At 39.0% G+C, this 13,874-nt stretch overlaps 1 protein-coding gene across 3 annotated transcripts in view; it reads right to left on the bottom strand.

Annotated features, from left to right (window-relative positions):
* The window catches only part of ASAP2 (ArfGAP with SH3 domain, ankyrin repeat and PH domain 2), a 97,792-nt gene that overhangs the window by 5,947 nt on the left and 77,971 nt on the right, over positions 1-13,874 (bottom strand). Inside the window, exons 22-26 of one of the 3 annotated variants that reach the window (XM_064448007.1) lie at positions 8,927-9,182; positions 6,305-6,466; positions 5,226-5,394; positions 3,453-3,520; positions 1,665-1,777 (exon numbers count right to left, since the gene is read on the bottom strand). In XM_064448007.1, the coding sequence (XP_064304077.1) occupies positions 1,665-1,777; positions 3,453-3,520; positions 5,226-5,394; positions 6,305-6,466; positions 8,927-9,182 (768 nt within the window). The remainder of the gene's footprint in view (positions 1-1,664; positions 1,778-3,452; positions 3,521-5,225; positions 5,395-6,304; positions 6,467-8,926; positions 9,183-13,874) is intronic. The other 2 variants (XM_064448008.1, XM_064448009.1) reach the window with 2 other exon arrangements.

The following is a 13,874-nucleotide window of genomic DNA, read 5'->3' as shown; positions in this document are numbered from 1 at the left end:
GCTACAACCTTAAGTTATACAGAAAGCCCGGTAAGGAGCTGTTTCAGAACTGACAGGTGTGTTGAAAGGACGTAGCCAGTGCTCACACCTGAATCCCAGAACACACAACAGAAGCTGTGATCAGGGTCCAACAGCTTCATAGAGTAAATATGGCAATTCCCTCAGTGCACGTAAGCAAAAGTGATAGATGTTCCATTTTACACTAATCAGACCATTTAATTGTGGCCTAAAACATGAAAGTAATTTTGATGCAAGACAGACAGTGACTTGGTTGAAAAAGAGTGGGGAAGACAAGAAAACAGAAGATATATTTTTTTTAAACTCCCAACTAATGCAAGATGCATTCCAGATGTCTTGGTGGCTTTTTCAGCATTACCAGATGAGAAACAGCTAATAGGAGTTCTAAGAGCTCAAGACAAACGTGCAAGACTATGCAAACAAACACACTCAAGTCTGCCCTGGAGAGTTACTCTTTCTGTAGACATAAAGGAAATGGATGAAGAGAGACAGAGGACTGAAGAAGGTAGCCGATTAATAAGACAACTGCAGAGCCAGGAACAGCACGTCTCCTGCCTCTCAGTTTATTATTTACCTACTGATCTATGCTCCTACACAGAATGTAAAGAGTGAAACAGCCCAGACCCAGTCACATACAGCATCTCAGAAAGTACAGACTCTGTGTTGTGGTTTGCTTACTGCAGAGAAATACTGTCATGAGTAAGCATAGGGGTGTTTTATGTCTATCACACAAGAAAGCAACATAAACACCAGTATAAGAATACAGGTATTGATGCTAATACATGTGTTACCATTCATGGTCCTAGATTATAAATAAGAGTATAAAAAGGCTACACAACCTAATCAAGATCCCTCACATCAAGAGTCCCTCCAAATCCAGTATCTTTTCTAACGCTCACTGTAAGGCTGGGGGAGAGTGCAGAAGAATATACAATACTGCCAGCCCAATGCTTCCAGCCTTTCCCTTAACCCTTCAGCTGCCTTCTGGTTGGGGATGTCTTGTCAGATGACGTTTCTGTGTATTAACCAAAAGATTTGTCTCCTGTCATCCAATGAATGCATGACAAAGAGATGCAAAGAACCAACTGCACAAAGACCCAATTTCTTTGTTTTGAGCTTGACTCCTACTAGTCTTGTCTGAGGCCATTTGATCTACCTATGTGAACAGCTATATCTACTTACTTTACAGAAGTAAGCACAAAAGCTCCCTTTTTACTTACTTCACTGAAGTTTGAGAAGTTACATATGATCTACAAGTGACTCACTTACCGAGCTCACCTACCTTCAGTAAGTCAAATCACACATTCTGTGGATTGTGTCAGTCACATTTGGACACAAGCAAAGAATTTCTCTGGCTTCTCTTTGGTTTTTGTTTGGGTTTCTTTGTTTGGTTGTTTTGGTTGGTTTGCTTGTTTAGTTGGGGTTTTTAAATTTAAAATCACATACTATCATATAGGAAATGCAAGAAAAGCGAAGAGTTCACAAATATTTAGTACAAGTCATGCACATATATAACACAAGATACAGGCTTCATATTTTTCATGATTCTCACACTTTCTCCAGAACAGGATACACTATTATGTCAGCAGTGTGTTTGATAGAATGTGGAAGATTTAATAAAATCAAAACCCAGATCGTCTACTTACTATTTGTGATTTCCTTGGCATTGGTGCTGGTGGCTGGATCTGTGCCAAAGTATTTGTTGTAGATCCAGTTTGTGTTACTGGAATTTCACACACAGAAGATGACTCTCCTGCTGCTAAGGTAAGCAAGATAAGCACATTTTAGGCATGCTTTAAAAAAAAGTAAGAGTGATGATACAAATTAAAACAAAATTATTTTTTCTTTAAAGGATACAAATAATTTCATATCCTATGAGTATTTAATTTAAAAATGGTTCTTTCTAAATAACAAAATAGACATTTTCTATCCTTTTCCTTACAGAAACAGCCTTTTTTTCCCCAAAGAAACTTGGTTAAGACTTTAATACTGCAGATATGCTAAAAGAGAAAAAAAGCCTATAAAATAGATGAGAGCAGAACCAAATTGCCCACTTCCCCATTCGCTCACTACAGACTGTGTGCTTTTAGAACCCTTCCTCCCTAGTAAAGACCATCATTATCAAGATGCGGTATCCTTCACAGGAGACTCCTAACACAGATAGCAGATAGTCATTAGCAAATTCCCCCTTGGGTTTGTCAAGGCAAAATAAAAAAAACAGAATCACAGTAAGAACCAATCAACGTGACGTATACAGTAGAAGGGGAAACTGGGTAGGAGAAATTCCACCACAGAATCCACACAAACTTTACTTTGGACATTTTATTGAGATTACATTATTGTAATGTCCCAAAGTAGTAGTCACTTTGAACAATGGAAAGAGCAGAATGAATAGTGAACTCTGTTCATTATAATGAAAAGTGCAATATCAATTTGCAATTTAACTAAAAGTGACACTACATGAACGTTATATTTTCAAACTAGAAACACATTTTTTTATTCTAAAATGTGTATCTGTTACCTTGTTTTGACATATGCAAACAAGACAGTAAACTAACTAAAGTTTTCATAATGCATCCTTTCTTTGAGTGGGGTTCAGGAAAGCTAACGCCCAACTGGAATTCTATCTGGCAAGGAAGGTCAAAGACCACAAGAAGAGCTTCTGTAAATACATAGGTAACAAAAGCAAAATTAGGGAAAACATGGGCCCATTGCTCAGAGAGATGGGGGATCTAGTTACACAGGACATGGAGAAAGCTGAGGTACTGAAAACCTTCTTTGCCTCAGCCTTTACTAGCAAGACCTGTCTTCAGGAATCCCAGGTCCCAGAGACCAGGAGAAAACCTGGAGCAAGGAAGTGCAAAGTCCTGCTCCTGGGGACGAACAAGCCCATGCACCAGTATATGCTGGTGCCCACCCAGCTGGAAAACAGGGCCAGAGGCAATGGGCACAAACTGAAACACAAGAGGTGCTACATGAACATCAGGAAACACTTTGTTACTGGGAGAGTGACTGAGCACTGGCACAGGTTGCCCAGCGAGGCTGTGGAGTCTCTGTGCTTGAATATAATCAAAAGCCATCTGGGTACAATCTTGGGCAACTGCCTCCCGTGGCCCTGTTTCAGCAGAAGAGTTGGGCCAGATGACCTCCAGAGGTCCCCCCCAACCTCAACCATCGTGTGATTCTGTTTCTTACTACACAGTCCCATTATTTACATGAATTGGCCCATAACTCTGTTCACGCAGAAGAGCTTGAAGCATCAGGGCCTACACAATCAAGAACAGAAACAGCAAGAATGCTGGTAATGACTGCATTTAAATGTGCAAGGTAAATTAAAAAAAAAAAAAAACCACCAAAAAACAAAACACACTCTCCCTCAGGCTGTTATAATGATAGCTTAATTACAATAAAATAGATCTCTAAACCACAATTACCAGTTTGTTGTAGAGACCCAAGTCCTCTGGACTGCCCTTTGTTAGTTAAGCCAGATGGCTTCTCAGTCCTGTGCAGAAAATTAGAAATTCACCCATTTAAGAAACAAACAAGAACTTGAACCACAACAATACACAGGATTTTCCAAATTATAATATTCTTGTCATGTCTTCAGTATATTCTGGTGATGGCTATTTTGCTTTTAAAAATGTTACTTTGCTTCCATATTTTTGATTATAGCAATCATAAGGTGCACTTAATTTAAAAACGTACAGCAGAATAATAATATAGGTCCAATTACTCCAATTTGTGTAGAGCAGATTTTATTTTCCTAAGTTCTGAAGTTCTTTCCACTGGTATTTTAAAATTCTTTGTTAAACTATGTATCCATGTTAGTCTGTACATTATAGCCAGCTTCAGCAAGTTGCTTCTCCCTTTTACTTAGTATGGTACATGCAAAGGACTAGAAAGGGAGCTCAAAGGTCAAGGGTTGTTTGCCTCTCATTCACAAAGGATCAACCATGTATATTATTTATCTCACATACATATATACACATATACATGTCCTTGTATCTTATAACTATCTAAAAGTCTGTATAGGCTGTACTCTGCCAAATTTTCAGTGTCAGAGAATCCAAAAATTCCTAGACAAGTTACTATGATATTTTCCTATGCTTACTCTTGGAAAGCTTTCTCCAGTGTCTAACTAAATTATCGTTGCCACAACTTAAACAAAAGTCTTTTTTTAGAGCCATCATGAGATGTAAAAAAGGAATGGTGTAATCCAACACTTCGTACATATTTGAAGACATATATCTATGCTACAATTTCTGATTTTAAAAAATGTAAGAGAATCTTATTTCTTCCAAACTTTTCTTACAGGTCATATTTTTCTAGAGTTCTCGTCACCTTACTGATCTCCCCTGACTTCTGCCTCACTATTTTGTATCTCTATTTTATTGCGATACCCAAAACTGAACACAGTAGTCCAGCTGAGGCATTACTGATGTTCAGTCAACTGGAAGGATTAATTCCTGTAGTTTGCAGGCTATAATCAAACAACACTATTTTTCTTTGACTCTTCCATAACAGCATGAGTTATCTGACTTTCATTTATAGTTCACTACATCCTTGCAGATCCTTCTCTTAAGGACTTTTGATTAACCATACTCCACTGTTCTCTATGCTTTGTTTTTGTAGCTGATTGTTCTTAAGTACTAAGTGTTGCTTACTGAATGACACCCCTCTTCTCCCTTGACTACTACTACAGTTTCTCACAGCTGCTTTGGATATAAACCTGTTTTCCATTACACTTGACCCTCCTAGCTTTGTTTCCTGCAAATTTAAAAACAATATTTCCTGTTACAGATCTCTCTATTCCTGCCATGAATGAAAATATTGAATGGAACTGAACCTACACAAAGCATGTGAACAGTAAATGGCACAATCAGACATAAGAACCCATTATGTCTTCTTTGTTATTAGATGAGAATGAGAAATTGATTATTCTTTGTGGCTTCTTATCTCCATCACACCTAAGCATTCTGTAGATATTCTGCAAGTCATACAATCTTAAATCACTAGGGCTGTCTTGTTTTTACTGTGGGAATCCTTGTAATCTGTTCCCTTAGTGCCTGCCTTCTGTTCATTCACATACTCTAGGACGCATCACTAGCAAAAGTATATATGCTTTATAGATGACATGCATGTTATATACCATAAAATTGAAGTTAATAATAATTATGAAGTATATTAAATACTAAAACATCAGTTACCCAGGAATAGGCTTTCTTTGAGAGATTCTACTAGGAGGTTGCGGAGGCAGCGGTGGTGGGGCTGGCTTAGTTTGTGGAGGAGCTGGTTGCTGTTTAGATTGCTGGTTCAAAGCTTCTATAATGCTGGCTGTCTTTGCCACTGGAGGCGGTGGTGCTGGAGAGAGCACATCTATAGAAGAAAGTTAGGAATTTAATTCCATTTCACTGCCTATTCACCATTTTGTTTCTTGGGTTCTCATCCACAGGTTTTCCTGTTACAGGATTTACCTCCCTCCACAAAAAATTCTTTACTACATGTAATCAACAACTTAAACGAAAACAATCCTTCCATTGGAAGGAGGACCTCTTTGGAAAGAGGTTTACATTTTGTTTCACCTAATCAACATCAGAGAGCTCACAAGTACTTCAATTCATTAAAGCATTAGAGTACAAGAAAAGAAAATTCTTACCAAAGTCAGTCACATTCTTGAAAATAATAGAGCAGAACATATTTAATAAAGTGCTAATACTGTTTGCTCAATAAAGGCCTTCAGTTTGTGTTTTATGGAAAAGTAACTAAGTGAATAATATCTGAGAAATTTTATTTAGAGAAATGTCTTTTCTTAAAATTCCGTTATGATTAACATCTAACTAACTTCACATTAGGTTTAGCAATTAATTAAAATTTCCACTGAATTCTTGGAACCACAGGAGCTGGCAATGCATTAAAACACCTTTTTGCATTCCTACAGTCTGCAAGAATGAAGCACAATGTGGAGACTTAGCCCCAGGCCTACATGTAACACTCATCTTTACAACTAGTAAGAAATGCAACATTAAGGCATATATATATATATATAAGTGAAGATGTCTTTAGCTCTAGTAGTATATAGTATATAGTATTTCCTGTTGACCCTGTGCTATACCATACAGTCCTCACCGGAACATCAGAGAAGACAGTTCATACAAAGTTACTGGATGGGAACGATAGGCCAAAGCTACAGTCACCAAAAGAGGAAGCATGAGTTGTGGAAATGGAAAAATAAGCCAACTATGATTAGATACAGCAGAAGGGAAAACAGGGGAAAGTGGAAACATACTTGTAGATGTTACACGCAATGGCGGCACAGGGGGATGAATAGCTGGTGGATCTGATGAAGACCTCTGCCTGCTTATACTTTCCACTCCTAAAGAATTTGTCTTCCACATTGCATTAGATGAAGAAATTGTCTGAATACCACTGCCAAGAACTGAAGGCTGAACTAAAAAGAGAGGAAAATACTGTATTATTATTATTGCTTACCCTAAGCACAAAGTGTTCATATTCACACCCGTGCTTTTAAAAATGGTGGAACTAGACCACTATATTCTGCAATAGGAGCCACTGCCATCCTGCTGGAATGACAGGGCAGAAATCAGACACTGGTGTAAAAAAAAAAAAAAATCACACAGAAGTTTCTGGGTGAAGTCTTACTAACACTTTAAGTAAAATTTTGTCTCCAATCATTACTTTAAAACATGCCAAAACTTGAAAAAGCAGAAATTTCTCAACAAGAAGACAGAAGCCAAGTCTTGCTACCTTCTTTAATCCCTGACTGACAGCTGTAATCTTCTCAGGTGCTCCAAGAAAAGGACCCCACTCTCACATGTGCATTAGCAAACACTGCTGACCCAAAGTGAAACATCAATTTTGACTTGTAATTGACATAAAACTGTAATTCTGAATTTCACCCAAACAAGAAGCTATACCATCATAAAACAGTTACAAAGTACTACTTCTTCAGGTCCTCCTAAATGATTACGTTCTTAGGCTGAAGAGCTGCCTCCCCATTTCATAAAAACACACTACAGGTTTTCTTCATAAAGCAAATATTTTGCACATATCATGCCACTTGTCCCTGTTTAGCGCATGAGCATCATATTAAGAAAAGATGAAAGAGTAAGGTATGAATAAATATTAGGTTGCAGGGAAAAGCATTAAAGGCTCAGAAGACTTGCAGAACAGCCTAAAGCTAAGAGGATAAAGGAGTAATAATACGTCATAAGCGTAACATCAACATCATCAGCAATCAACAAGAAGCTAAGACTGATGATACTATTATTAACTTTTAACTAAGAATAATTGGCTCATACATCACTAGAGTAAAGAATATGAGCTAATAATCTAAGCGAGGCAGCATGCTTTCTTGGCATGAACTGCACCATACACTGGTGCCAAGAAGTCTGGGGTTGGGAATGAAATTAAAATGACACTCTTTGAAAAGTGTCATTTAAACAAGGGCAATCACTGGGTAAAATAGTATGGTTGGCCATGGTTAAAATGATATCAAAGGGTAAGCCAGTCTTTCTAGCTATCCAATTGTATTACTACTGTAGAGATAGGGTCTAACAGTTAAATGGACTACGCAAGCTTCTTTGGTGAATTTTCCTGTGTGGTGGGGGAAAAATTCCTTTCCATCAAGTAAAACAGTGTCTAGATATTAAGCTTAGACTTCATGCAAAAATGTTAGATGAAAGGAATCCCACCTTGGTTAAGTTTTATAAGCCTTTCTGAAGTAATCCAATACCACACCATTCTACTGGCCTCAGTTTTTCTGCCGCCAAGATCACATATTTTGATCTGACTTTTATGCTCCAGTTATTCCTGTGAGACCAATAACTGACTTTTCATATTACACAGATGTTCAATTTGCCATCTCAGACACAATCACTGGTGTATGGAGTCTAACATTCTGACCTCTGCACAGTGCTCCCAAAGGCAGAAGCCACTCACCTATGCCTAGAACATTCCCTGCTTGTATCTTCTCTTACGGAGTCTGAATTACAGCGCCATAGAAAATCATGTGTTTACACAGTCATTTTTCTTGAATTGAACTTTACCTAAATTTAGCATCCATGAAAGCTGCTGGATTAATAAAGGGATTAAAGCAGTGAAACACACCAAATGCAGTGTACAAAGAGGACCTACACAGATTTCTCTATGCTTCTTCAATATGATCCAAACACATTATATATGAAGATAACAATGAAGTTCACAGCATCAGTTTGAATGGTAGATTTTGCAAGCACACAGCCTTTCTGAACCAGGATGAGATGTGCATTTTACACTGTTCTGCTGATCAGGGTATAACCTGTAACTGGCAGTTACATTTTCAGTCAGCTACCAGTTTCCTAAAATCATCCAGTTCTCCACATCATGACACTTACACTTTTATTTCAACAGCCTTGAAGCATATATTTATTAAGAGAAGACTTTGCAAGGTTAAAATCTCTCATGTTCTGCATACACTCCCCATTCTCCCAGATCTTAAAAAATTTTCCACAGCAGCCAAACACTATTGAAATTGTACGTTTAAATTGAACTCTGACAATGACATCTTCAAGAAACATAAGTATGAAAAGATGGAATATAACAAAAAAAATATGCTGAACTAAATTGACTGCAGCCGTCCTTTTAATAAATTGTTTGACTCTATTGAGGTTACCTGAGCAATGTTTTCCCAAACACTATTAATGTACTTTCTTGCAGGTATACTGAAAAATCAAACTCAGAAAAGGTTGTACAGATTCAATTCAAGTATGTAAAATGAAGTAATAATAACCCGTTCCTGTACTTACCTATGCAAAATAACTGTAAAAGAAAACCTAAAACATGTAATACTACAAAAAAGGGTTATGATCCCATTCTTCTAACATAGAAGAATATTTTCCATTGTTAGTACCTTTGCCAATATTCCTTGGAGGTAGAGGAGGTGCACTACTTGTAACGGGTACTGCAGGCTGAATGGGAGGTGGACTGCCACTGAGTATGGCTCCATACGTTTCATTCTGTAATATACTTGGCATAAATCCTCTCTGCTTATCCTTGGCAATGTTCGCTGCATCTCTTGCCAAGGATGCTACATTAGGCTGAAGTTGGTTTGATCCAAGTTGATAGAAGCTGATAGGTCTGTCCTCTCTCCGATTGGGACTGGGTTGCTTAAACACAATAACAAAAGTACTCACTGATACCACATTAGTTGTGCTCATTTTATTTATTAGTTGATAGAAAGCCACTAGTTTCTAGAAAGAAAAAATGGCTTCTAATGCTTTTAATACATAATCTAAATCCTACATTCTGCCCTCAAGACAAAGTAACTGTGCTCATTAACAAAAAAAAATGTGAATTGCATTTCAAAACAATTATTATTTTCTCATTTTCTCCTGTAGTATATGCCTGTAGGATAATACTGTATCCTTATATACACAGGAATATACTCTTATAGATAGTCAATATAGATATTCAGACTGCATCAAGTAAAGTTTCTCTGCATCAAATACCAGGCAATATTTTCAGAAGTTGAATGAACAACTGAGGATCCTAAGCCTCACCTGAAGTTCAGTAGCATTAGATCCCATATAGATGATCTCAAAAGCCAGACACAATTGCATCTAAGTATTCTACCTGGGGCTCAGCCTACAACAAATTAGGACCCAAAACTTCTCAAGAACTGTTTTTAGCTCACTAATATTGTTGGAGAAGTTCAGGAGATTACTTCAGTTGGCAGCTGGGAAGGAACATTGCTCATCCCATGCACATTATCAAATAAGATCTAATTAGTTGTCTTTGAGACTTACAGTAAGTCATCTGCTTGCTATTCACACTTAGCATTATTTTTCCTGTTTCAACAGTAAGCATAGTAATTATTGTTATCAAATGATAATTAAAGTTTCTGGAGTTATAAATTCAGGTGGCTAGTACAGGAATGGGTTGTAAAATCCACAGCTCAGAGAGCATAAATATGCCTTTAGAAACAATGTTAGATAAACACATCATTGACATACTGTCTGTATTAAATTTAACAGTTTATAGTAATAGCATCTAGGCAGAATAAAGACTTACACCAACAGTATCTCAAATAAGCAATCGATTTTCCTCTGAATATATTCAATGCTTATTCTGGATTGACCATGTAGGGCTTTTAGACATGTTACAGCACAGCATAATAGTTCAAAGATTTATCAGACTGATGAACCTGACAGCCAGACGCATTAATCCCTACCTTTACTTTGGCTTAGCAGCCTCACTTCTCACTGGCTGACACTCTCCATTCCCTGACTTCTCCACTATCTTGGTTCTGGTATTTGTTTCAGCCCACACTTGCTTCGCTTCTGCTTTCTAAACCAGCAGAAAATTCTTTTTTGTTTTGTTCTTTTAGCTTTTCATTGGTCTACCAAACTGAAACAGCTCAATTACAGGGACAAATGTGTGCCAGAATGGAGGCAAAAGATGAGGTAGGGCCAGGCAGCCGGGGTGTGGAACAGGAGCAGAAACCGGTTCGATTATCTTAGTCTTCATTTAGGTTAGACTCTAGTTTATATGAAAAATTCAGGACTAAAAGAACTTCAATTTCAGACACAACCTTTTCTGACAACGATTACAAAATCTGTTCAATTGCTTTACCAGAAAGAGAGACAAGCACAATAGCTTGACATCTACAAACAGAACTCTAATGTGATCCTAAGCAACAGCATTATCCACCAGTCCATTCAATGCAAACAGTCCTCAATCTCACAGAATCACAGAATGACAGGGGTTGAAAGGGACCTCTCGAGATCATCTCGTCCAACCCCCCCTGCTTGAGCAGGGGGCACAGGACCACGTCCAGGTGGGATCTGAATGTCTCCAGGGAAGGACACTCCACAACCTCTCTGGGCAGCCTGTTCCACTGCTCTGGCACCCTCACAGGACAGAAGGTTTTTTTCAAGTATTCAGGTGGAACTTCCTGTGTTCCAGCTTGTGCCCACTGCCCCTTGTCCTGTCATTGGGCACCACTGAAAAGACTCTGGCCCCATCCTCTTGACACCCACCCTCAGATATTTGTAAGCATTGATAAGATCCCCCCTCAGTCTTCTCCAGGCTAAACAAACCCAAGTCTTTCAGCCTTTCCTCATAAGGGAGATGCTCCAGTCCCCTGATCATCTTGGTAGCTCTCCGCCAGACTCACTCAAGCAGTTCCCTGTCCTTTTTAAACTGGGGAGCCCAAAACTGGACACAGTAGTCCAGATGTGGTCTCACTAGGGCAGAGTCGAGGGGGAGGATAACCCCCCTTGACCTGCTGGCTACACTCCTTTTAATGCACCCCAGGATATTGTTGGTCGCCTTGGCCACAAGGGCACATTGCTGGCTCATGGTCAGCTCGCTGTCAACCAGCAACCAGGGTCCTTCTCAACAGAGACGCTTTCCGCTAGTTCAGCCCCCAGCCTGTACTGGTGCAGGGGGTTGTTCCTCCCCAGCTGCAGGACCCTACACTTCCTATTGTTGAATTTCATCAGGTTCCCCTCAGCCCAGCTCTCCAGCCTGTCCAGGTCTCGCTGGATGGCAGCACAGCCTTCTGGTGTATCAGCCACTCGTCCCAGTTTTGTATCATCAGCAAACTTGCTGAAGGTACACTCTGTCCCTTTATCCAGTCACTGATGAATATGTTGAACAGGACTGGACCCAGCACAGACCCTTGGGGAACAGCACTAGTTACAGGCCTCCAACCAGACTCTGCGCTGTTGATCACAACCCTGAGCTCTGCCATTCAGCCAGGTCTCTATCCACCTCACTGTCCACTCATCTAACCCACACTTCCTAAGCTTACCTATGAGATTGAGGTAAGCTTGTGCAGCTACTTACCTTTTCACCAGAACAAAGATCTGAACGCTTGCTGCAACCTACCACCTAATGCTGAAGTCTCCTTCCTTACCAGTTCTGTCTGGGTGGATGCAGACACCTCTAGGGCTTTCTCCGTAGGAACACTGGTTTTAGCTCTGAGGCGAGTGCCCACCATTTTGGCAGAGACCTAGAGCACTTCCCTGGGCTGTGGACCTACAAGCAGTGTGCACAGTGTGCAGTGTCCTTCGGGCACACCCTTCCACACAAACTACCGTGCCATGGCTGTCATGCCATGCCCTGTTTGCTGGCCCTGTTCACAGCTCTCCTTTCAAAATCCCTGTAGTATAAGCCTATTATACTCATATATGTATATAAGCATTGAAGTATAGCAGGGCAGTGAAGTAGCAGTTTCATTACTTTAGCCTCATTGCTGAGTAGCAGACAACTTCCTATACGAGGTGGAGCCCAGAACGCTCAACTGCAGAAGGCAACCGGGAACAATGAAGGAAGTGAAGAAAAAAACCGGATCAAAAATACAAAGTTGAGAGTCCCAGAAAGGGGTTTGCTAGATATCTAGCTGCAAAGTACCCAAAAGGTTTTACAGCTGGAAAAAGAGAAATTTTTAAAACATAACAGAAAGTTTCAAGATGGTTTATCAAAAAAGTCATAATTACTGCTGTTAGTAATTGAACCCAATGGTACAATACAATATATAGGAAGACATAAATAGGGGGATATAATATGAAAGCTCACCAAGAAGAAGTGGATTTAGCAGCTCACAGATTTCAGATGATTTCAAAATTCTCAAGAAAAATCTTTAAAAAATTCTCAGAGGTAGTAATTGTGCTTTGAAAGGGACGGCTTGTGACATGTTTTTTGCTCTTTGTTGCTAATGGTAGCTCAAGTCAAGCACCAGACATAATAACTATCTGGGACTAAAGAGACAGGACATGGGGAGAAGAATCCTATGCAGACAAGATCTTGCAAAGATGGCATTTTGCAACAGAGCAAACCTACTGATGTCAAAATTAGTCTCCAAAACATTAAGCTAATTCAACAGTCTGATGGCCTTGCATTTTTAAAGACATTCTGTGAAGGCAAAGAAAATTATTCTGTGACTATCAGGTTTTAATATTTCTGAAAACAAAGAAAAACCCAAGTGCACAAGATTTGGTTTTATGTTATTAATTATTATCAATTCACGCCTTGCTGAGATGGGAGACTTTGCAAAAGAAGTATTAAAATGCTAACACTTATAGAAAGAAAAAAGCCAAATTTCATTATCCAGAGGAAAATGTAGTTTTTTAGCTACTTCCAAGTGTAAAAAAGGTTGTGCTAACATCTGAAGATTAATATAAAGCCTATTATGTATTCCTTGCACTTTATAAAGGACGCAGAAAAGGCATAAGTAGTTACAACACCACACACAAAGAAGAACAAAAATGTGTTCAATACTTATATTGAATACTTCAAATTATGAAAGTTTCAGGATGTCATTAGTATTTAGGAGCCTATATGTCATTTCAAATTACTTAGCCCCTTGAAATCCAACCCATTTTTAAGTGCTGTTCAGGTATCAAAAGATGGGAGTTTGTTCCCTGCCTGTATGTTTAGGTGCTTAAATACTTTTTCAAGTTGGTCCTCAAATTGGGAAGTTAAATTTTGAAACTGCAATGAAGTGCCTATGCTACTGGAATACTTTGTAATACTTGTAATATGACCATCCTTGGAGATATTCAAAAGCCTGGTCCTGGGCAACTGGCTCTGAGTGACCTTGCTTAAGCAGGGGGGTTGGACCAGATGACCTTCAGAGGTCCCTTTCAATCTCAACTACAACACCACCAGTAATTTCAGGTATGAAAAGGGAGAAAACCACAAATATTTTTACAGGAAGATTCAGAATTAAGACCCTACTCTGCTATTAATTGATGTGGCTTATTTAATGCACAGTTTTAGTCCCACTGAAGGCAAGCCAATGCATGAACTATTCCAAAATCAAAGCCTGTTTCACAAACATGAACAGATGCTAT

The sequence above is a fragment of the Phalacrocorax carbo genome, chromosome 3, assembly GCF_963921805.1.
Source record: "Phalacrocorax carbo chromosome 3, bPhaCar2.1, whole genome shotgun sequence".
Classification (NCBI taxonomy): domain Eukaryota; kingdom Metazoa; phylum Chordata; class Aves; order Suliformes; family Phalacrocoracidae; genus Phalacrocorax; species Phalacrocorax carbo.
Note: the sequence above shows the minus strand (reverse complement) of the source record. Positions and strands in the feature narration are given on the sequence as shown.